At 36.2% G+C, this 25,096-nt stretch overlaps 1 protein-coding gene and 1 pseudogene across 3 annotated transcripts in view; both read left to right on the top strand.

Moving 5' to 3' along the window:
• The window catches only part of FNIP1 (folliculin interacting protein 1), a 135,297-nt gene that overhangs the window by 70,603 nt on the left and 39,598 nt on the right, over positions 1–25,096 (top strand). For 2 of the 3 annotated variants that reach the window (XM_021085414.1, XM_021085415.1), the window contains exons 4-11: positions 4,720–4,820; positions 5,759–5,833; positions 7,090–7,181; positions 11,855–11,938; positions 13,136–13,207; positions 16,255–16,390; positions 19,982–20,183; positions 23,611–23,696. In XM_021085414.1, the coding sequence (XP_020941073.1) occupies positions 4,720–4,820; positions 5,759–5,833; positions 7,090–7,181; positions 11,855–11,938; positions 13,136–13,207; positions 16,255–16,390; positions 19,982–20,183; positions 23,611–23,696 (848 nt within the window). The remainder of the gene's footprint in view (positions 1–4,719; positions 4,821–5,758; positions 5,834–7,089; positions 7,182–11,854; positions 11,939–13,135; positions 13,208–16,254; positions 16,391–19,981; positions 20,184–23,610; positions 23,697–25,096) is intronic. The other variant, XM_021085416.1, reaches the window with a different exon arrangement.
• Positions 3,250–4,713, top strand: LOC100519891 (annotated as a pseudogene).

Raw genomic sequence — 25,096 nt, 5'->3', positions numbered from 1 at the left:
ACCCCTAGCTGGGGAACTTTCTCATGCCTAAAAATACAAAAATAAATTAAATTAAATAAAAAATTAAGCAAATCAGTAACTACATAAGAACTTCTCTGTAAACGTGTTACATTTTACATAGGATTAGTACTTGGTTTCATACTAAGCAAATGTCGCCTGATGTGAATTTGTGTAATTCATACTTGCATAATTGAATCACAGTATTTTATATTTAGCAGTACCAAAATAGAATCCAGGTCTTTTAATTTATTTATAATAAGGTAATTGTGTTTGGCTATAAGCTGACCCTTATACCGTTTCAGTGTGACAGTCTATGTGAAAGAGCTCTGAAGTTAAATGAATCCTGATATTTGGAGGTCCTGGGTCATTCCCCTCACCCTCCTCTATTTCTCATCTGTCTGAGGCATGAAGCCCTAATAAGTTCCTGATAGTACTGTCCTATGTAACATCATCATGCTTAACGCCAATTTGGAAGTTTTCTAATTCAATCAGTTGTACAAAATTGTCTTCTTAATGTTATGTGGTTAAATATGAGTATTAGCAAATGGATCCAGACTGTAGAAACCCTGAAGCAGTGAGTGATTATAACTCTCATTTTGGTTAAAATCCCTAAAGGTTTTTTAGCAAATACATATTCCTAGGTCATATATCCAGATACTCTAATAGTAGGTTAATTATGGTTTTAGAAATACTCTTTTTTAGCAAGAAGGCATTGAATTATTATAGTATATAGTTCGCTATGCTTTATAAAATGTTATTTCAGGTAACTATAACAGTATCTTTGATTTATCCAGTATTATGGATTATTGCTTCTAGCAATGAGAACTTTCAAAAAATTGACCTTTTAAATAAGGTCCTTGTAAAAAAAAAAAAAAAGGCATTAAAAATAATAGCACTTTCTTTTTTTCTTTTTTTTTTTTTCTTTTTTTTGCCATTTCTTGGGCCGCTCCGGCAGCATATGGAGGTTCCCAGGCTAGGGGTCGAATCGGAGCTGTAGCCGTCGGCCTATGCCAGAGCCACAGCAACACGGGATCCGAGCCGCGTCTGCGACCTACACCACAGCTTACGGCAACACCGGACCCTAAACCAACTGAGCAAGGCCAGGGATTGAACCCGCAGCCTCATGGTTCCTAGTCGGATTCGTTAACCACTGTGCCACGATGGGAACTCCGCACTTTCTTAATTATACCCTTCAGTATAGATTATGTCACATTAGAATATGTAACATGTCAGTGACATTCATGATAACTCTCTGGTGTTAACATATCTATTTGTAGTATTAAAATGTGTAAATGTCTTGACATTCAAGTTTGTATAGTTTGCCTAATATAATAAATAATATTTTTAGTTAAAATAAGAATGTAATTAGACACATTGTAACAAAAAGAGCCTGTAAGCAAAGATTCTCATTTCTGTCGTTATCCAGAAGCAATTTAGATTGCCAAGTAAAATTTGTATTATTGGTCATAAAAGGAAAACAAACTACTTTATGATTTAAAAATTATTCTGCTCTGGAGTTCCCGTCTGGCACAGTGGTTAACGAACCCGACTAGGAACCATGAGGTTGTGGATTCGGTCCCTACCCTTGCTCAGTGGGATAAGGATCCGGTGTTGCCGTGAGCTGTGATGTAGGTCGTAGACATGGCTGGGATCCTGAGTTTCTGTGTCTCTCGCATAGGCCAGTGGCTACAGCTCTGATTCGACCCCTAGCCTGAGAACCTCCATATGCCACGTGAGCAGCCCAAAAATAGCAAAAAGACAAAAAAAAAAAAAAAAAAAAAAATTATTCTGCTCTGTTTCTAAAATGTTTTTAATACCTGAACTTATCTGCCTAGAAATAAAAATTGTGTTTTAACCAAATTCCAAGAATAGATGAATGCTTCCTTTAGTAATCTGGGTATATGAGAAGTGATTATTTTTCTTAAAAGATAACATTGTGCCTTTATTAAAACAAAACTAAGACTACAGCACCAAGGAAGGAAAAATAATATGTAAATGAATATATAAAAAACTAATATAAAAGAGTTATGTATAATGAAAGGGATTGTTTTCTTCATATGATAAGCCTAGAGGTAGGCCATCTGGGGATGATATACATGGGTCTCAGAGATCAAAGCTTCCTTATCTTTCTACTTGGCTAGAGTTAATATGAATGTACTTGTTGCATTGTGGTCCTCATGTGGCATCTCCATCTCCAGTGACCTCCCTTTATATTCCATTAGGTCTGTGTTGAATGTGTGTAAATGGGTAGTTCTGAAAGCCGCCACTCCAACCATTGGTTTAACTGTTTGAGTATAGAGATCAACTCTAAATCTCAAGTCTGCAAGGGCATCTCTGAAATGCAGTTTTTTTTTGTTTTTTTTTTCACTTGGGCGCATTGTTTCCCTAAAACAGATTGAACTTCAAAAGATCAAGAATAAGATATTTGGTAGATTACTAATAGTATTTGCTGCAGTATATAAATAGTAACCAAGGGAGTTCCTGTGGTGGCGCAGTGGTTAACGAATCTGACTGGGAACCATGAGGTTGCAGGTTCGATCCCTGCCCTTGCTCAGTGGGTTAACGATCCAGCGTTGCCGTGAGCTGTGGTGTAGGTTGCAGACGCGGCTCGGATCCTGTGCTGCTGTGGCTCAGGTGTAGACCAGTGGCTATAGCTGCGATTCGACCCCTAGTCTGGGAACCTCCATATGCCGCAGGAGCGGCCCAAGAAAAGGCAAAAAAAGACAAAAAAAAAAAAAAAGTAACCAAGTAGATGAGTCAATTTTTAAATTTTTTGACTCCTCTGAGGACAATTACAGCATAATGGAAAGGAGTAAGTTTTAATCAGAGTTCTTTGCAAACAAGGCATTCTAATATTTAAAATAAGTTCTTTAAAAGAAAATGGTCAAGTTACTCTTTTTGCACAATAGGAGTTGTAAAATCTGTTTTGCACATTCAGTGAATTCTCTTTATTGTTATCTGCCCTGGAGAAACATTGCATATGCCTAAGATATGGTTTAGAATTTTCACTTGATGGAGTTCCTGTCGTGGCGCAGTGGTTAACGAATCCGACTAGGAACCATGAGGTTGTGGGTTCGGTCCCTGCCCTTGCTCAGTGGGTTAACGATCCGGCGTTGCCGTGAGCTGTGGTGTAGGTTGCAGACGCGGCTCGGATCCCGCGTTGCTGTGGCTCTGGTGTAGGCCGATGGCTACAGCTCCGACTGGACCCCTAGCCTGGGAATCTCCATATGCTGCGGGAGTGGCCCAAGAAATAGCAAAAAGAAAAAAAAAAAAAAAAAAAAAAAGAATGTTCACTTGAGCATTATTTGTAATAGCAAAAAAACAGGAGGTGACTTAAATGCCTGTCAGCAAGGGGAACCTGCCTTAATAAACGGTGGTATTTTCATATAGTAGAATACTACGCATCTCTTAGAAGGAATCTATATATAATAGTATGGTTAAGTCTATAAGACATCGTGAAATAAAGAAAATTAAGCTGCAGGGCAGTGTGTACAACATAGAATCTTAATAATAACTGTTATGTGGGAGAACCAAGCTAACTGGAGGACATGGCCACTTCTCGCTTATCCCCAGTGACGCTAACGCTAAAACAGTTCATGAGAAGGCAGCAAGTTCTCCTCCTCTACAGAAGGATTTTGCAAGCAATTCGGGAAGTTCCAAATGATTCTGATCGCAGATACCTGAAGGACTGGGCAAGGGAAGAATTCAAAAGAAACAAAAATGCCACCGAAGAGTATACAATCCGAATGATGATTACTCAAGGCAATATGCAGCTCAAGGAGTTAGAAAAAACACTTGCCTTAGCCAGAGCTTAACTACAACATTATTCTGAAAGATTTTGCAAGTTTCCATGTATTTAGTTGAGCTGAAGTTCAACAATGGGCAGCCCCAAACCAAGTGAAACCCGTATGTAAAGCCTCTCGGCAGGATCTCAGAACATGGAGAATGGCAGTTCACAGAGAGAGCCAAGAAAAGTACATCAGAGCAATTGCCTCAGCACTGGAAAACTTACTGTGTTTTGAAAATGGTTTTGGATGGGTCAGCAGTTTTTGTAAGAAGCAAAAATCAGTCTGATGGATGGTCAGCACATAAAAAGATGTTCAGCAGCATTAATCATCAGGGAAATGCAAATAAAAACCACCCAGAGATACTATTCACATCCATTGGAATGGCTGTAATTAAAAAGGGAAATAATTGGAAATGTTGGTGAAGAACCTGGAACCCTTACACACTGCTGCTGGGACTATAAAATTGTGCAGCCACTTTGGAAAACAGACTGAGTTGCCCAAAAGAGTAAATAGCATTATTCATGAGAGCCAAAAAGTAGACAGTCCAAGTGCTCGTCAGTTGATTTAATGGTTAAGTAAAACCTGGTATACCCATACAATAGATTATTATTTAGCAAACAAAAAGGAATGAAGTATTGATACATGCTGCACCTGGATAAATCTTGAAAACATTATTAAGAGGCCAGTCACAAAAGATCATATATTATGATTCCATTTATGTGAATGTACAACTCTGAGAATACAAAACTGACTGAATTATACATTTTACATGTATGATATATGAATTATATCTCAATAAAACTGTTTTTCCCCTGAAAATAAAAATAACTGTTATGTAGAATAACTACAGCAAAGGAATTTTTACTAAAAATCAATATTTGAAATTGATTTTAAATTCTAAAGTTTTATTAATGTTATACTTATTGTTTAGAGTTCTCGGTGCTCTTCTGATGCCAGTATGCTTGGAGAGATGATGTTTGGATCAGTAGCAATGAGCTACAAAGGATCCACCTTAAAAATTCATCAGATCCGGTAAGGATTTTCTGATTTTTCTTAACGAATCCATTTTAAAATATATAGTTTCTTAAAGATGGGAGAATTTCATGTAGTCTTCACTCAGATTGAGCATGTCAGATACTCAGTTTATGAATTTTTATGGATTTAATGCTACTTCATGCCTTATAACCATGCTGTGACATCTCTGTGACTTATAAATTTTTATCTGTAATAAATTGAAAAGGTCCTTGTGTTTTAGTTTAGCTTTTAAAATTTTTTTTATTAAACTGTAGTTGAGGAGTTCCCGTCATGGCTCAGTGGTTAACAAATCCAACTAGGAACCATGAGGTTGCGGGTTTGATCCCTGTCCTTGCTCAGTGGGCTAAGGATCCGGTGTTGCCGTGAGCTGTGGTGTAGGTCACAGACGCGGCTCGTGTTCCGCGTTGCTGTGGCTCTTGCGTAGGCCGGCAGCTACAGCTCTTGATTCAACCCCTAGCCTGGGAACCTCCATATGCCGTGGGAGAGGCCCAAGAAATGGCAAAAAAAAAAAAAAAAAAAAAAAAAAGACAAAAAAATAAATAGAAAATAAACAGTAGTTGATTTACAGCGTGCTAATTTCTGTTGTAAAGCAGAGTGATTCATTTGTATATAATATACATTTTTTAAAATATTCTTTTCCTTTGTACTTGGGTTTTGTTTTTTTTTTTTTTGGTCTTTTTGTCTTTTTTTTTTTTTTTTTTTTTAAGGGCTGCACCTGTGGCATATGGAGGTTCCCAGGCTAGGGGTCCAATTGGAGCTGTAGCTGCTGGCCTGCACCACAGCTCACGGCAACACCAAAACCCACTGAGCAAGGTCAGGGATCGAACCCCCATCCTCATGGATACTAGTTTGGTTCACTAACCGCTGAGGCATGACAGGAACTCCCCTTTGTATTTGGTTTTGATCTCTCTCTGTCTCTCTCTTTTTCTTCATAGTTCCCCTCCACAGCTTATGCTCAGCAAAGTTTTTACTGCACGGACTGGCAGCAGCATCTGTGGAAGTCTCAATACGTAAGTAGTTATAGATGGAGGGAGAAATGAATTATTTATTTAAGATTTGCAAAGGATGAAACTAACAGGCTGCTCTCAAGATTGCAGCATAAATTGGGATTTTCTACTGTCTCTTAAATTTGAAGTGTATGGAGGCCAGGTTCCACACAGCCCCCTCCCCCCGCTTTATTGAGATATGATTGACATTCACCATTGTGTGAGTTTAAAGTGTACAAAATGTTAATTTGATACATTTATATATTGCAAAATGATTACCACCATAGCTTTAGCTAACACTGCCACCCTTTCACATAATTACCATTTGTTTTTTTGTGGTGATAATTTTTAAGATTTACTGTCTTAGCAACCTTCCAGTGTATAATGCAGTATTATTACCTATAATTAGCTTGTTGTACATTAGATACCCAGAACTTGTTAATCTTTTTTTTTTTGTTTTTGTCTTTTTTTGTTGTTGTTGTTGTTGTTGCTATTTCTTGGGCCGCTCCCGGGGCATATGGAGGTTCCCAGGCTAGGGGTCAAATCGGAGCCATAGCCACCGGCCTACGCCAGAGCCACAGCAACGCGGGATCCGAGCCGCGTCTGCAACCTACACCACAGCTCACGGCAACGCCGGATCGTTAACCCACTGAGCAAGGGCAGGGACCGAACCCACAACCTCATGGTTCCTAGTCGGATTCGTTAACCACTGCGCCACGACGGGAACTCCAGAACTTGTTAATCTTAAAATGAGTTCGTACCCTTTGACCATTATGCCCCTATTTTTCTCATTCCTAGTCCCTGGTAACCATCACTCTGCTGTTTCTCTGAGTCTGGCTTCTTTAGTTTCTATGTATTAGTGATAGCATACATTTATCTTTCTTTCTCTGACTTATTTCACTTAGCATAATGCCCTGAAGGTTCATCCTTGTGGTTACAGGATAGGTGGATTTCTGGGTTTTTTTCCCCTATGGCTGAATAATACTCCATTGTCTATGTATACCGTCATTTTTATCCATTCATCTGTTGACACTTGAGTATGGCTACATTCCAGTAAAACCTTTATTTACAAAAAAAGCAGATAGTAGTCTGAATTTCTCCCTCAAGCTGTAGTTCACCACCCCCTGATTTAAACGATTAGTTGGCTTATAGTACTAATAGAGAAACTTTACACTTAAAAATAGAATGTTTTGACTTAAATTTTTATTGAATTATACAAAGAATTACAATTAAGTGCATAAAATGAACTTGTAATTTGTTTTTTTTCATTTCCCCCTTAGGCTGCAAGATAGTCTTGAATTCATCAATCAGGAAAACAGTACATTAAAGGCTGATAACAACACAGTTATTAATGGACTGCTTGGCAATATAGGTAAAATTTTTTTTAAGTTTTAAAAATGTTCTTAATAATAAGGATCTGTTAGAAGACTAAATAATTTCAAGTAGTAGAAGTGGAAAAGAGGTTTAAGTTGCAAGCATGTGTAATAATTTGTATTATTTTTAAAATATAATTTTCATATATTTGAACTTTTTTGTTTGTTTTCAGAAAAAATAATGTTACTACTTGAGGTGTTGACGTCTTTCTCTGATATCTCATGAATTTTTTGCCTGCAAACTCTTCAGTCATTTCTTCGTATGACAGTGATTTTATAATATTCTCTATTGAGTTTCCTTCTCATTCTTGATGATTAAAGTTTATTATTTTATGCATATTTTTTCAGATTTACATTTTAAAAATTACTAGAGAATAGTTGATTTACAATGTTGTGTTAATTTCAGGTGTATAGCATTGTGATTCATTTATACATACAAGCTTTCATTTTCTGATTTCTTTCCCATATAGGTTATTATGGAATACTGAGTAGAATTCCCTGTTCATACATTTATTATGTATCTGATAAAAGAAAACTGCTGAAGAAATATCTAATTTGTTTTTTGTTTTTAATTTTCATGCGTCTTTGAAGATCACTTTCATAATATAAAAAGCCCTTACTCTTTCTTCTGAATATTTCAGCTGAGGGAGAACAGTATTATGCTTTTTCCCTTCTCTCTTCTCTAACCATAAGAGTATTTTTAAATGGGAGTTCCCGTTGGGGTGCGGCAGAAATGAATCTGACTAGGAAACATGAGGTGTGGGTTCAATCCTTGGCCTCCCTCAGTGGGTTAGGGATCCAACGTTGCTGAGAGCTGTGGTGTAGGTCGCAGATGTGGCACAGATCTGGTGTTGCTGTGGCTGTGGCGTAGCCCGGTGGCTGTAGCTTCAGTTCAGCCCCTAGCCTGGGAACCTCCATATGCCGTGGGTACGGGGCTAAAAAGCAAAAAAAAAAAAAGCATTTTTCATATGGTGCTCATTTTTGTGACCTATAATTCAAATGAACAAATAATCAAATTTGATGTTCCTTAAAAGGTTTATTAAAATAACAACTTTTTTATAATTTGGTTAGTATATTGTTTTGTTATTTAAATTCAACATTTTTTTCTTTTTTTTTTTTTTAATTTTAGGGCTGCACCCATGGAACGGATATTCCCAAGCCAGGGGTTGTCAAAGCTGCAGCTGACAGACTATGCCACAGCCACAGCAATACAGATGCAAGCTGCATCTGTGACCTACACCACAGCTTATGGCAAAGCCAGATCCTTAACCCACTGAGCAGGGCCAGGGATTGAACCCGCATCCTCATGGATACTGGTTGGGTTCATTTCCACTGAACCACAATGGGAATTCCTGTGTTAAAGTAACAAATTTCACTCTTTCTAAAATGTCTGGTCCTTTGTTTTATCTTAAAAAGATCAACTAAATTACTGTTGACCATATTTCCAGTACATAAAGAACTGTAGTGTGTCAGAGAGTAGCTAGCAGCAGTTAGAATGGTATGACTATTTTGCGCATTCTCTGTTTAGTGAAAAATTTTATCTGTAATTTTAATAAGTAAATATCAGTTATATAAATTAGTAGAAAACAATTTTTTTCTTTCTGCTTTACAGTAAAGCATTCTATTATTTTTTAAATTCATGATTATTCAAATAGCAAGCATTTATTAAGTACCTGCTATGGCCTAGTTACAGTGTCAGGCATGTATTTTATACAAAAATAGAAGTTGTACTTTTTCTTAATTTGATTGGACAGGACTTGGTAATTAGAAGAGGTGAGGGGAAAGGAGGAATCAAGGGCAGCACTTAGGTATCTCGTTGTGTAATTGCATGGATATTGGTTCCATTCATGGAAGGAACATAAGAAATTGGCAATAAATGATTTTAGGTTAGGCATGTTCAATTGGAAGTATTGGTAGGATCTCCAAGTGAAGATAACCATTATAGTTGGTTGGAGAGAGAGATGTATTTTGGTGGTAGCTGCTATATAACATTAAAAGTAATGAATGTATGATGATTTTAAAAAGCAGTAGAGCTTTTTTATCACTCATATAAAGTCCAAAAGGGTATTACTTATTGATAAGCAATTTTTTTTTTCAAAGCAGTGCTTTTAAGGTTCAGTCTCCTTCCTTCTTGAAGTTCTACCTTTTCACCATGTACGCTCCAGCGTTATGCTCAGCTACACCAAGCCAGTGGAAAGGGCTTGAGTATGGAGAAGGCACCTTCCTCTCAGAACCCACCGCTACTTAAAACCAATATACAACTTTTGTTCACATTCCACTGGTAGTCATACAACTTTACCTCTATATGTAAAGAGATTTGGAAATTTGGTCCCTAACTGAGCAACTGCTTCCCACAGTCTACTTTATATTATAAAAGGAAGAACACAATTCTTTTTTAGAGTATTAGCTATTCCTACCATAGATTTGAGAATTATTAGCATATAAATGATAATTCAATGCATAAGAATGAATGAAAAGGAAATATTATTGAGGATGGACCCCTGGGGAATGCTGGCTTAAAGAAGGAATAGGGAGGAGAAGCCCATAAAGGGAACTAAGGCGGGGGCTGAGGGGGGGGACTGCTTAGAGCATGTTATCATAACTGAGGGGAAGAAGTTCAAGGTGTAATATCGTCAGCATCAAATATGGCATGAGGTAATGTAAAATAGTATGGAGTGCATTAAGCAACAGGAAGGCTTTTGGAGGCCTATGCGAGCAGTTTCAGTAGGAAGAATAGAAGCCATTGTTGAGAAAATACTCAAAGGTTAGTCTTTTTTTCCAAGATGTAAGCAGTGGTCCACAAACTTTTTGGTCTCAGGACCCCATACACACATAGAAATTATTGACCATAAAGAGCTTTTGTGTATGTAGGTTATGTTTATTGGTATATACTGTATTAGAAATTAAAATTCAGAGTATTTTTAAAAATATTTAGTAATTCATTAAAAATAACATTAATAACCCTTTTTATGTTAATATTAAAAAACATGTGTTTTGAAATAACTACTTTCCAGGACAAAAAATCTTAGAAGAGTGGCATTGTTTTACATTTTTGCATATCTTTTTATTGTCTGGCTTAATAGAAAACAGCTGGATTCTCATATCTGCTTCTGCATTCAGTCTCTTGTAATATGTTGTTTTGGTTGAAGTGTGCTAAGAAAATCAACTCTCACATAGATGTATATTCAGAAAAGGAATGTCTTCACGGACCTGCTGAGAGGGTTACAGGACCCTTCATGGGTTCTTGGACCACGCTTTAAGAGCTACTGAACCAATTATATATAGGATTATATATGTATGAGGAGAAGGTAGAAGAGTTTTGACTGTATTTAAATGTTGATGGAAAAGGAGGTTATAAAAAGGATAAGGTTAGAGATAGAGGTGATACTGGTAAAGTAAGATTTTTGAAAGACAAAAACCTTAGAAAAATTAATTTGGGGGGGGTAATTTTTCACTAAGTCCCTGCACATAGAAATGCTTGAATAATGTTACCTCTTTTTAGTGCTCAGGCAAGAAGAAGACAGGGATAGGTAAGAATTGATTCAGCCTGGCGATAGCATGGTAGGAAGAGGAGAGTTCCCGTAGTGATTCTTTGTGTGTGCACACATATACATATGCATACGGTGGGAGACAGAGTCATATACTGAGAATCAGGAAGAGGTGATAGGGAAGGAGTTGAAAGAGAGCAGGTAAGTTTTGAGGTAACTAGGAAAAAATTGAAGAAAGAGCTGAACAATGAAACACGGAAGGATTGCTCTACATGCACTATAATTACAGAAACTCTTACAGTAGAAAACTATTTCTTCACAATTTGGAAAATAAATTTGCCACGTTTTAAAACAGAAAAGCCCTCTGTTCTATCCTAGATAAACCTCCTAGATAGCTATTTAGGCCATCTTAACTAAGCATAACTAACAAGTGACTCAGGTGCTTGCTTCCAGGCTGTAATAGTATCCTCTCTGGGTCTTCAGACTCATCTTTTCTCAGTCAGGGATGTGGCAGCAACTTATCTGGGACAGCTGGGAGACTGGCCCTGACAAGCAAGCTACATTGGCTTTCCAGCTTCCATGGTGGCTGATCCCTGGTCTAGGAACTTTGGTTCTTTACATTACTTTGTAATTCATTACTACTTTAGAAAAACCAATTTCATACTTATTTGTCAGTAGAGCCCTTTTCTTTATTTGCTCTTTGTTTTATGTTGTATTCTGTTTCTTCAGCTAAGCGTTTAGGTGGTTTTCTTATTACGGTTGCACAATACTGTAATCTTAAAACTGTCTTTTTAGAAAATAAATTTATTTGGCAAATGTCAAATTATATGGATAACATTACTGTGTTTTTCTGAATCTTTAAAAACGTTGGAAATTAGAAAGGATTGAACATTTAGAATAATTTTTGCCTTGTATAGTGGAAGCTTATTTTTATTATTATATATGGACTTATCAGTTAATAGGCATGAAATTGTTATGTTTGACATAAGCCATGACCAGAGGGAAACCATCCTGTACCAAAAATGGGAAGCCAGCTTGAATTGTTCTTACTTACTTTAAAGGTTTCCATCCTTGTCTGTTGGTCTGCTTTTGTGCTGCCTTAGCTTGCCTGCCTTTTATTCCTGATGCATTGTGGCTTCTCTAACAGGCCTCTTTCATATGTATTTTACGTTTTTGCCATGTAGGTCTTTCACAGTTCTGCAGCCCCAGGCGGGCATTCTCTGAACAGGGTCCGCTCCGCCTGATCAGGAGCGCCTCTTTCTTTGCAGGTTTGCCATGTGCTGTGTGGGTAGACTAGTTGGTGTGCCCCAGCGGCTAAATCTATAGTTAAGCTGTGGAAACAAGAGAGTAGAGAAATGCAGTTGGGAAAGTTATAGTTAAGAGAACAGCGCTTAAGAAGTATGTGAACTTAATATCTTTCTACTGAATATGTTCTTAAAATTTCCAGAAATAAGTTATCAGTGGAATTGACATTTTCATGAAATTTCGGTTTGTCATTTCTTATCTATGTAATAGTAATTTTAACTTTAGAATCCTAAGCCGAAATATAGTATGAACATTATTTCTTACAAAACCAGTTGAATGTCTAAGCTGGCACTATCTTGTTTCCATGGCTGAGTAGATTTTGTATCATAGTTCATCAATTGCAGAAAATAGCCTCCTTATTATTATTGTTAAATTTCTGATCTACACTATTCCATAAGAATGATTTCTCTTGGAGCTAAGATTTAGATGAACAAGCACCATTTTATATTCTATAAAAGGCATATAGGAGTATGTTTATTTATATCATTAAATAAATGATTGTAGAGTTTGTTCATGCTTCTGCATCCAGGCAGTTGTTTCTAATTAATATTTCTTTTCCTTATAAATATAAGATACAGACAATTCATATGTATTATAGAAAATTTGGAAAATATGAAAAATAGACAAAATATGTATGTTAGCCATCTTGTCAGCCGGAAATAATCTCCTTGTTTTATTTTGTTTTTCAAGGCAAAATTGGAATCATACTGTTCAAAGTTTTCTTAAAATTTGTATTACAGAGAAATTTTAAACTACATTTATATACGCTCAATAATATATAACCGTCACATATTGGTCACTTAGCCCTGGCAACCATCATTCCATTGGTCAGTAGTTTCGTTTTGTTTTTTTTTTTCATTTAGTAGGATGTTATGAATATCTTCCTATATCATGGAACATGCTTATACAATACTTATTGTAGTTACCCCTGCTTCATTAGGTATTATAACCTAGAGTATTTTCATATTATATTTAAAACCTTCAGGTAGAAGTCAAAGCTTGTTCAACTGAATAATAGCTCTTGGTGTTGGGTTTGTGCCATGCAATTGAAAAAAATAAAGGAATGCAATGAGATGAGCATGATTTAGTTTGCCATTTAAAAGGAACATCTACCTGATAGCACTGTATTTTATAAGTCACAGTTTTGTCTTGATTCACAGTTCACAGCAACCCAATGGACATGCCTGGAAGAGAGCTGAATGAGGACAGAGACAGTGGCATAGCACGCTCTGGTAATGATAGTTTCATGTATTAACTCAGTCTTTGATGAGATCATTATTAGCTGACATTGGTTTTCTTTTTTATCTTTGCCTTTCTCATCCAGTTTTATGTGCACAGTTTATTAGTATTGATATTAACCATAAAAGAGAATTGTAGAAACAGCACAGAGATAAATACTTTAGATTTAAAATTTTTCATGTTTAATATTACATGTGCCTGGTGGACCATGGCCTGGATGAAGCCACACTGGCTTAGGCTTAGCGAATATAAGAAAAATAGTATTGCTCAACAGACTGCTTTGCTAGCATAGTGAAAAAAAACACATTTAAATCTTAGCTAGGGTTTAAAGGTGTCAGGCTTCCTCTTGCCCAGGAAAGCTTAGGCATTCTGAACCAGTGTTATATATATTTCTTTGAAATATGTACTCTTCCAGAATTCATCTAACAGGGTTTTATTGAATCACATTGAGGATTAAAAAAATTAAAAGCCCAGATTCTATCCTTAAAGGGCACAGATTCTACTGAGAGAATAGCCAGGAAAATCATGTGTCATGGTTCACTGTGAGATGTGTTCTGTGATAGGCCTGTGCAAAGAGGTTTGGAAAAAAGGACACCTAACTTAGCCTGGGCAAGGAGCAGGGTGTCAGTAATGCTTTACAGAGCGTTGATACTTTAATTGTGTCTTAAGCAATAAATAGGAGTTCCCCCAGGCAAGGGGGTGGAGGAACAGCCTTTCAGTTAGAAGGAAAAGTGTTCAGGCTCCAAGATCAGTGTAAGAGAAGGATAGAGTAATCTTAAATTTGAATTATTTATAGGTATGAGAATCTTCATCTACTGTGATTGTCTTTATATGTTGTCACATTGCATAGCTCTGCTATCTAAATTGTTTACGAGTCAGTTTTGACTATAAATGGGAACTCCAAATTTATATATATTGTAATCCTTAAGTATGCATGAGAAATTTCCAGAAAAATTTTTGGATACCTGGACTTTACCCTTGAAGATGCTTGATTTACCCTTGAGAAAGGCTTAGGCATCTATGTTTGAGGAGCAAAAAATGAAAAACTCAACATCTGATTCTAATGGATGATTAGAGTTAAGAACCCACTAATATGAAAAGTCTGCATTTTTTAGATACTCTCACCCTTCTTTTCTAATTGAGTTTGTTGGTTTTGTTCCTGAGAACTAGAGTATATTTCTCTTAATACCCTTTGCATCCATACAGTCTCTTCTGTGGCAGAAATTTAGTTCTCATTATTTTATCCAGGATTTTCAGAAATGATAAATTAATGATTCTGTACTTCATTTTCTTTGTCTGTAAACTGCAGGCCCTGGCTTGATTGATTTATAAGGCTTCTTTAAGCCATTGAATTCATATATGCTGTTTAAGTTAACTGTGTATTTTCTTCTTTTTTCTGATTGGGTTATTTTTAATACCAGAATTTAGTTAAACAAAGCTTTTCCAAGTTTAGAGTAGCATTTGATTTTTCTCAGAAGCCTTACCCCAAGTAAATTATACATACCTAATCTTAGGCTACAGAGTTTTATAATACTAATTGGCAAAATGTAGTCTTTTCAAGAAAGTAGTCTAGAATCAGTTCATTGCTGGTCCAGATGTTTGCCTGGCACATAAAGCTGTCCTTTTATCATTGAATTTGTCAGAGAGAATTCAATTAAACGTATTTTCATAATGATAATTTCTTAGTTTTCAGTCCTGGTGTCCAAAAAAATATATCGTCTAGCATGTATCTTTTATAGACTGTAACAATCCCCTTTTGATTACTTTACAAATTTTCAGTATGTGTTTTTAATGATGAAAATGGGAATCTAAAATACTTCCAAACAAAAGCAAGTCCTTGATGTCATTTTCTCTCTAAGTGGGGAGAAGGAGAGGATCCCTAGCCCAATGAAAAATAAAGGATTGTAACTTTTGATACCCCACACAGGAAACAGAGCTTTTGGATTACACAGAAGGGTTTTGGGAAGAGAATAATTTCCATAATTAGGGAATTGCAGCATTATAGTCACTATTGGGGTGTGTCTGTCACCCCTTTGAATGTTCCACAGAGCATCTGTAGGATTTGCTCTTTTTTGGAGCTGGGTAGGTATAGTCATGACTCTTATTTAAAAGTGTCCAAGCATTCAGAGGTGAGTGCCTATGCACAAATGACCCAGGAGTCCCTCTGAATGACATCTTTAAATGGCATTCAAATACTTATTTTCAAATATAGCTTTTTTTCCCCTTAAATCCAACTGCTGCATTAAAATTTAATTGCAGGAGTTCCCCTCGTGGCTCAGTGGTTAACGAATGCGACAGGGAACCCATGAGGTTGCGGATTCAATCCCTGGCCTCGATCAGTGGGTTGGGGGGTGAGGTGTTGCTGTGAGCTGTGGCGTAGGTCCAAGACATGGCTTGGATCCCAAGTTGCTGTGGCTCTGATTTGACCCCTAGCCTGGAAACATCTGTATGCCTCAGGTGCGGCCCTAGAGAAAGACCAAAAAACAAAAATAAAATAAAATTGAATTGCAGCGTATTTCCTTTCATTTAAGGACTAAGGGTTCACCTAAGTTAGGAGAAGACAGTGTTATGGCCAAAAGGATAATGCTTTATTTCAGAGTTGCATTTTCTTCTGGAGGTTGGGTTGGGAGGGTAAAAATGTCAGAAGGGAATTGCGTCAGGGTTTTCTTCCCAGCTATTTTTTTTCTTTTTTAGTTTTTGGGTTTTGGGGGGAGGTTTTGGCTGTACTGGTGGCATGTGGAAGTTCCAAGGCCAGGGATAGAACCTGTGCCACAGCAGTGACCCAAGACTAAGCAGTGACAATACTGGATCCTTAACTCACTGGAGTGCCACCATGGAACTCCACCAGCACATTTTTAGTATGTGGTTTTTTTCTGGGACCTTGTTCCAGCAATGATGTATTTTTTTTTAATGGATATTTTAAAGCCTCATAAAGCAAAATGGAAAATTTGAGTTACTACTCTTAAACTTGTTATGAAGAAATTTGTCTTTGTGTTCACTTATTATTAATTTATACATTATACTTATTCTGACTTGACAGCATCTCTCAGCAGTTTGCTTATTACACCATTTCCTTCTCCAAACTCCTCACTTACCCGAAGTTGTGCCAGCAGCTACCAGCGACGCTGGCGACGTAGCCAAACAACAAGTTTGGAGAATGGGGTATTTCCTAGATGGTAAGTTGGAAGTTTTAATTTACCCCAAGATTTAATAGTTCCTTAAACACATTTTTGTATATTAAGAGCTTGAACTTCTATTTTGTGTTTTTTAAGTCTGGTATAGGAAACTTTTAAAATGTATTAAGTTTTTTAAAAATTGTGTTAAGCTATGCGTAACATACAATTTACCATTTTAACCATCATCAATTCTACAGTTCAGTGGCAGTAAGTACCTTCACATTGTTGTGTAGCCATAGTCATTCATACCAGAACTTTTTCATCTCCCAAACTGAACCTCTATCCAGGTTAAACAATAGTTTCCCTTTCCTCCCTTCCATTAGCCCCTGGCTACTACTATTCTATTTCAAGGTTCATCCATGTTGTAGCATGTATCAGAATTTCTTTTTTATTTTTCCTTTGGCCTCCCCATGGCATATAGAGTTCCTAGGCCAAGGATCAGATCCAAGTCACAGCTGTGACCCACACTGCAACAGGGACAGCGCTGGATCCTCAGCCCACTGCGCCAGGCCGGGGATTGAATCTGCATTCTAGTACTCCAGAGACACTGTGATCCTTTTATGCCACAGTGGGAACTTCTCTCTCTCTCTTTTTTTTTAATGAGTAACATCCATTGTCTATACGTACCATGTTTTGTTTATTCATCTGTCCATGGACGTTTAGCTTCCTTCCACTTTTTGGCTATTGTGAATAATGCTGATATGAACATGGATCCTTACCTTTAGTTCTTTTGAGTATATGCCCGGAAATGGAATTTCTGGATCGTACCATAATTCTGTGTTGAAGTTTTTGAGGAACTGCCATACTATTCTCCACAGTAGCTGCATCATTTTACTTAACATTTCCCACCAGAAATGGACATAAGTTCTAATTTGTCCACATCCTCATGAATAGTTATTTTCTGATTTTTTTTTGGAGGGGGGCTGCACAGCACACAAAAGTTCCTAGGTAAGGGATCAAACCTGCATCACAGCAGTAGTGACCCGTGCCACAGTAGTTACAGTGTCAGATCCTTAACCACTGAGCCACCAGAGAACTCCCCTGATTTGTTTTTTTAATAACCATCCTTATGGGTGTTATCTTTTTTTGGTTTTGATTTGCATTTTCCTAAAGGCTATTGATGTTGAGCATATTTTCATGTGCCTTTTAGCCGTACATATATCTTCTTTGGAGAAATGTCCAAGTGTTTTGCCCATTTTTTTAATCAGGTAGTTTGTTTTTTTGTTGTGGAATTGTAGGAGTTCTTTATATATTTCTGGATGTCAGAATTTTAAAATTCTTAATGTAGCCTAGTTTATCTGTTTTTTTTTCTTTTGGTCTGTACTTTTGGTGTCATATCCAAGAAGTCATTGCCAAATCCAGTGTCATGAAGTTTACCCTATGTTTTCTTTCTTTTTTTTTTCTTTTTTTTTTTAATTACTCAATGAGTTTATTGCATTTATAGTTGTACAGTGATCATCACAATCCAGTTTTATATGATTTCCATCCACAACCCCAGTGCATCCCCCCACCTCCCAAACTATCTCCTTTGGAAACCATAAGTTTTTCAAAGTCTGTGAGTCAGTATCTGTTCTGCAAAGAAGTTCCGTCTGTCCTTTTTTCAGATTCCACATGTCAGTGAAAGCATTTGACGTTGGTGTCTCATTGTATGACTGACTTCACTCAGCATGATAATTTCTAGGTCCATCCATGTTGGTGCAGATACTGTTATTTCTTTCCTTTTAATGACTGAGTAATATTCCATCATGTGTATATACCACATCTTCTTGATCCCCTCTGTCGATGGACATTTAGGTTGTTTCCATGTCTTGACTTTTGTACATAGCTGCAGTGAACATTGAAGTACGTGTGTCTTTTGGTTTTCTCTGGATAGATGCCCAGGAGTGGGATTGCTGGATCAAATGGTAGTTCTATTTTTAATTTTCTGAGGACTCTCCATACTGCTTTCCACAGTGGTTGCACCAATTTACAACCCCACCAACAGTGTACTAGGGTTCCTTTTTCTCCACACTCTCTCCAGCACTTATTGTTGGTAGACTTTTTGATGGTGGCCATTCTGGCTGGTACCTCAGAGTGGTTTTGATTTTCATTTCTCCAATAATGAGTGATGTTGAACATCTTTTCTTGTGTTTTTTGGCCATGTGTATGTCTTCTTTGGAGAATTGTCTGTTTAGATCTTCTGCCCATTTTTGGATGGGGTTGTTTGTTTTTTTTGGTTTGGAGTGGTAGGAGGTGTTTATAAATGTTGGAGATTAATCCCTTGTCAGTTGATTCGTTTGCAAATATGTTCTGCCATTCTGTGGGTTGTCTTTTCGTTTTGTTTAGGTTTTCCTTTGCTGTGCAGAAACTTTGAAGTTTAATTAGGTCCCATTTGTTTATTTTTGTTTTTATTGTCAATACTCTGATAGGTGGATCTGAGAAGATGTTGCTGTCATTTATGTCGGAGAGTGTTTGGCCTATGATTTCCTCTAAGAGTTTTATTGTGTCTGGACTTACATTTAGGTCTTTAATCCATTTTGAGTTTATTTTTGTGTATGGTGTTAGTGAGTAATTTTATTCTTTTCCATGTAGCTGTCCAGTTTTCCCAGTACCACTTATTGAACAGGCTGTCTTTTCTACGTTGTATATTCTTGCCTCCTTTGTCATAGATTAGTTGGCTGTAGGTGCGAGGGTTGAATTCTGGGCTTCCTATCCTGTTCCACTGATCTGTATTTCTGTCTACCCTATGTTTTCTTCTAAGGGTTTTATAGTTTTGACTCCTCTTTTGATCTTTGATCCATGAACTACATGTTTTGAATTTCAGTTTTTCATGTTTTTGTTTTGGCAGTTTAATTCGTTCTTGAAAGTTCTCTTTTTTAAAGTATGTGTTAAGCACAACTAAAGATGATGAAGCTTCTTGTTTCTTTTTTACTCACTCCCTTTATTCTTTAATCTTTGATTGTATTCATGGAGTCAAAAGAAGAGATAAGTAGATTCTAGAACAGTGAAGAAAATTGTATCAGACTTATCTATAAACCTTAAAATTCAGGTTTTTAGATTAGTTATGTATTGGGATTATCTACTTTTTCAGTGACTTCTTATTTAGGAAAAATGTTGCCAGTCTGATTCTCTATTAAAATTTCTTACAAAAATGTGAGCATTGTGTTGTGTTCCCGTTGTGGCTCAGGGGTAACAAACCCAACTAGTATCCATGAGGATGCAGAATCAATCCTGGCCTCATTCAGTGCGTTAAGGATCCCACATTGCCATGACCTGTGGTGTAGGTCGCAGACACAGCTCAGATCCCGCGTTGCTGTGGCTGTGGCTGTGGCTGGCACCTGCAGCTCTGTTTCAACCCTAGCCTGTCACCTTTTATATGCCTTAGGTGAGGCCCTAAAAAGCAAAAAAAAAAGAAAAGAAAAATGAACATAAAGTAATAGCCAGCATATTTCTGAAAGAAATAACAATTGATATGAATTTTTAGATTTACTTAGAAGACCTTTATCTTGCCTACATTTAATTAGCAAGGAGATTAAATTGTGAGTTTAATTATTTTTGTATATTTATGTTTTTTAATATAGTTTTAAAATTAAAAAAACATTTATTTTTAAGGTCTATAGAAGAAAGCTTTAATCTGTCAGATGAAAGCTGTGGCCCTAACCCAGGAATTGTGAGGAAAAAGAAGATTGCAATTGGGGTGATCTTTTCATTATCCAAAGATGAAGATGAAAGTAATAAATTTAATGAATTCTTTTTTTCACATTTTCCTCTGTTTGAAAGCCACATGAACAAATTAAAGAGTGCAATAGAACAGGTAAGCATAGTCATGTTTATGGTTTGTTTATATTTTTTATTTTCCTTTGACTCTCACTCTCTTAAGCACTGTTTATTCATTTGGCAAAAAAATTAACAGCCGTGTGCATGTATCCAACAAAGTGATCTAGGTAGGCACTATTCTAGCAACTAGATGGTATTAAGTGCTAAGGAGAGAAATAAAACAGAAAGGTTTTTAAAGAAAGCTGGGTGAAGAGATTGCTAATTTTTTACAGGATAGTCAGGAAAACTCCTGAGAAAATGACATATGGTCCAGAGATACAGAGGAAGTTAGCTATAACCATCTGAGAGAAGAATGTTCCAGGCAAAGGCAAAGGAGTACACCTGATGTTTGAGAAACAGTAAGGAGCCCGCAGTGGCTGGGTTAGAAGTAGAACCAGATCATGTAGGACTTTATAGGCTATTATTCTAAGAGCATTAGCATTTTACTCTTAACAAAGATGGGAAACTTTTGAGGGGTTTGAGTAGAGGAATGACATAATTTATGAGAATCACTCTTACTTCTTCTGGAGAATGCATTTCTAAGGGCAAAGGTGGATGCTCTGGGGGCAGTTTGGAAGCTGTTGAAATAATTTAGGTGAGAGATGGTGGGGACTTAAACAACTTCCATGGTGGAACTGGTGAGAAGTGGTTGGATTCTGGTTATATTGTGGAAATAGTGCTAACGAGGTTAGCTGATAGACTAAATTGGGGGTAAGAGAAAGAACAGTAGAAGTTGACTGGGGATTTTTCATTTGAGCGGTAAGAAGGATGGAATTGCCAGTACTAAAACAGGAAAACTAGAGATGAAACCAGTTTGGTGGGGGAGGATCAGGAGTTTGTTTGAGATACTTCCTGGACATCCAAGTTGTGAGTCTAGAATTTAGGGTCCAGGCTGGAGAATCACCAGTGTGTAGGTGGTATTTTAAAGAAAGAAACAGAGAAAAGAGAGGAGATCCTAGGCCTGATTTGTGAAGCATTTCAGCAGATAAAATTTGAGGAATTGAGAACCAGCAGAGGAAACTGAGGATTAGTCATTCAGCTGGAAGGAGAGTACTTTTTGGAGTGAAGCCAGGTGAAGATGTTTTAAAAAAGTAGGAGTGATCAGTTGTGTCAGATGCTGCTGATAGTGCATGCAATAAACAGATGTAAGTTAAGAAAATTGTGAATTTGATAGAACTTAAAGATAACCAAAAAGAAAAAAAAAGTTTTTTTAGGAGTTTGTAGGAAAGAAAAATGATTTCTTATGGGACGATGTTTCATTTGGATTGCATATTAAAGGATGCATAGGATTTTTTAAATATAAAGCTTTGAAAATTGAATATGGCAGAATAACAAGAAAAATTGTTATTTTTCTTGCCACCCCCAAAATAACATATTAACATTAATATTTTGCTGAAAGTCTTAGGCCTTTTCTCTGCATATTGTATTTTTACTTGATGGGGATTGTGCTCTGTCCATGCTGTTTTAATTACTGTGTCTATTTTGAAAAATTCATTTGTAACATATACATTTCCCATTAATAAAAGGTTCTTAAATATATTTCAGTGGCTTTCCTTCATTTAAATTATCTTTCTGTTAGGCCATTTCTGCTTTTTCACAGTTATAGCTATTCTACGTATAACATCTTGGTGAATTTTCCAAAAGATATTTTATAAGAGATTCCTAGAAATTGAACTAATGAGTCAGTGGGTATAAATAAAGTTCCTAATCTTTTAATCCCTCTGAAAGTATGCAAAAGGGAAAAGATACAAAGAGGAGTAGTGGGTGGTATGGCTAACAGAGTTAATGGGGAAAACGTCCCAAAAGTTTAAAATGCTTGCCAGAAGTTTTGACTTTATTTGTTAGACTATATCCAAATTGTGCTTTAGGAAGCTTAATTTGGCAGTGTGTTTAAAAGAGAATAGTAAAAGAGACTAGAGATGCAAGACCAATTAGAATGGGACTAATTTCATTTAGTAACTCATTAATACCTAAGGATCCTTTGCCTGTAGAAAAGACACTGTATTAGTTATTCACGTTAAATCTATCCAAAGACAAGTAGATCCATAGCCAATACTTTTTTAATGAGCAGATGAGTAAAGTCCGTTTTCTCTTACTTTTTCGGAAGTTTAACACTGGTGACATTTTCAGTTTGCTGCTTTTTTGTGGTTTGCTGTTGCCAAAGTCAGTACATGTAATATTTAGCTGTGGCTGAACTGTCATTTCAGTTACTGGAAGAAGTGTTTAAACTTTGTATAAAACTTAAAATATTTGGACACTACAGAACTCATTAAAGATTTAATTTTTTAATGTTTTAATGCTTTGTTCATTTTACAACCTGAAGTACACATTGCAGTACTTAAAGTTGTGTGGTAGAGATTTGTTCAGGTTTAACATCTCATTTCTTATTAAAGCTGAGTAAATACTTATATGTAAATGAATAGAATTTAATTTAAAACGTTCTACAGTTGTTAATCATTGAATATAGTAAACACTGAACCATCTAAATAAGTTGTCTTCTAGGGTCAGTTTTCAAACGATTTTTTTTTTTAATGAAAAGCTATGGGTTTTGTTTCTGAGTGCTGTGGGAATTTTTTTGAAGTCTGCTGCTTTTTGAGACCTATAATGTAACTTAGAAATTTTATTGGTAAAATTAAGGAAAAATAGTGCTTGACTGTAGCTAAAGAATTTTACTTCTTTATAAATTGAAGGTCTGTTTCAGTGGTTTATAAAAATATGAAGTGTCACTTTTACCGTGTGAAACTTTTGGGTGTACATGAGCTTGATTCTGGTAGCCTAACCTTCTCTTAAATACATGTTTAAACATTTTAAAAATCCATTTGATATTACATAAGTGATGCACAATTACATTTTCTTTGAAAAATTTTAAAAATTACAAGATTTTTTCTGATATCCATATCCTAATCCTGATCCCCTTTTTTCCTACCTAAAGCAGGGTTTCTCAACCTTGGCTAGATCTTTTCTTTTAATAAAGCAAATGTTATCAATAACTTAAGATATCTTTTAATAGAATCTTTATGTTTTAGATTTTAAAAAAGAATTTACTTAACAGAACCTTTATCTGTGAAATATTAGCAAAGACCAGAAACTGCTATTGAGTTGTCATTTAATGTTGTTCTGTTTGGGGAAAAAACAAGTTTTGTGTAACCCAGACACTGTCAACATCAGTTTCTTTGTGTGTTGACATTCTGTGGTTTGACAGTTACGGTAAGAGGCTTAACATTTGAAATTTTTTAATTGTGTTATGCTCACTAATGACCAAAGGTGCCAAAAAAAGACACTATAAATACATATGCCTTCTTTATATCTGTCTATATAAGAAGGGTGGGTAGAATGTTGTGGAAATATATGACTTTGTCTTTTACTTTTTCCCCCATATTTTGCCCATGATCATTATAAGAATTAACTATTTGATTGCTTTCAAGGCTATGAAAATGAGCCGGAGATCAGCTGATGCCAGTCAGAGGAGTTTGGCATATAATCGAATAGTTGATGCCCTAAATGAATTCAGGTACATATTCTCCAGCTTTTCATAATAAAGAATTGTTTCACAGTGTACACAGGAAGATTTATTTATTCTCTTTAACTTAGTCCAATAGAATTTAATTCTTTATATTTCTCTGTCCCATAGTCAGATGAGGGTGTAATTCACTAGGCCACTGGCTCCTTTGTTATTAAATATCAAAAGTGCTTGGAATTCAAGCATACTTGGGAGGAGTCAGTGGTATAGTTTATAGCACTGGACCATTAGACAAGCAGATATGACCAGAAGAGACCCTTGTTTTAGCAGAAATATGCTTTGTTCTTTGTTGGGCTCCTAGATTGAGGGACTGGTTAAGTGTTATTTAACCAGTGATGGGTAATCACATATTCTTAGATACGTGGAATACAAAGATACATGGATATAGAGAATATGAACTTGATGTTCCATATAACTCTCTTGCTTAATCCTTTCTCTAGCACTGTTTTCTGGCACAACAAACCTTGAAGCTTGAAGCTCCAGCAAGTGCTGTAACTGCTGTCTAGTTATGGCAAGGAAACATACTGTGTATGAACTTATGTTGGGAATCACACTAAGTGATGTGTGTCTCTCTTAGATTTGTTTCAGATTTACTTCATCCTTTTATCATCTCAGTCCTTCCTCCTTTAGACTGAGAAATAATATAGCACACAGGGCAAGAACTCAGAATTTACAGACTAACAGGCCTGTATGATCCTTAGTTTTCTAATATGAAATCTGTAAATTCTATTTAGTTATAATCTAATAGACTCTTATAAAGATGGGATGAGATAATGTATTTGAAGCACTTAGCAGAATGTCTGACATTAATGACACCACTATTTTCTTGACAAGTATAGCTTATAGCAGTGCTTCTCAGAAATCATTCACAGGCCACCTTCACCAAATTATGAAATCTGTACGTCCTCTAGCTATGCCATTTCTTGATGTATTTATTTATTTATTTAAATTATAGTTCATTTAAAATGTGCCAATTTTTGCTATACAGCAGAGTCTGTCAGTTATACACATATATATATTATTTTTTATATTTTTTTCTGTCAATATATCCCAGGCAATTGGATATAGTTTCCTGTGCTGTACAGTAGGACCTTGTTGTTCATCCATTCTGAATGTAACAGTTTGCATCTATTAGCTTCAAACTCTAAGTCCATCCCCCTGCCTCCCTGCTTTCCCTTGGCAACCACCAGTCTGTTCTCTGTGCCACTTTAATTTAATGTTTCTCTTTAAACTGACCCTCTTTTATACCTAAAAAGATGTATTTCAAAATGAAACTTTATGTATCATTACCCTACATGGGGAATTCAGCATTCTTTGCTGTAAGCAAGCTATGAAACTGAATGCATACTAATTAAAATTTAAAATATGTATCTGTGTACCACCTAAGGTTA

Source organism: Sus scrofa, chromosome 2 (genome assembly GCF_000003025.6).
Source record: "Sus scrofa isolate TJ Tabasco breed Duroc chromosome 2, Sscrofa11.1, whole genome shotgun sequence".
In the NCBI taxonomy this organism is placed as follows: Eukaryota; Metazoa; Chordata; class Mammalia; order Artiodactyla; family Suidae; genus Sus; species Sus scrofa.
Note: the sequence above shows the minus strand (reverse complement) of the source record. Positions and strands in the feature narration are given on the sequence as shown.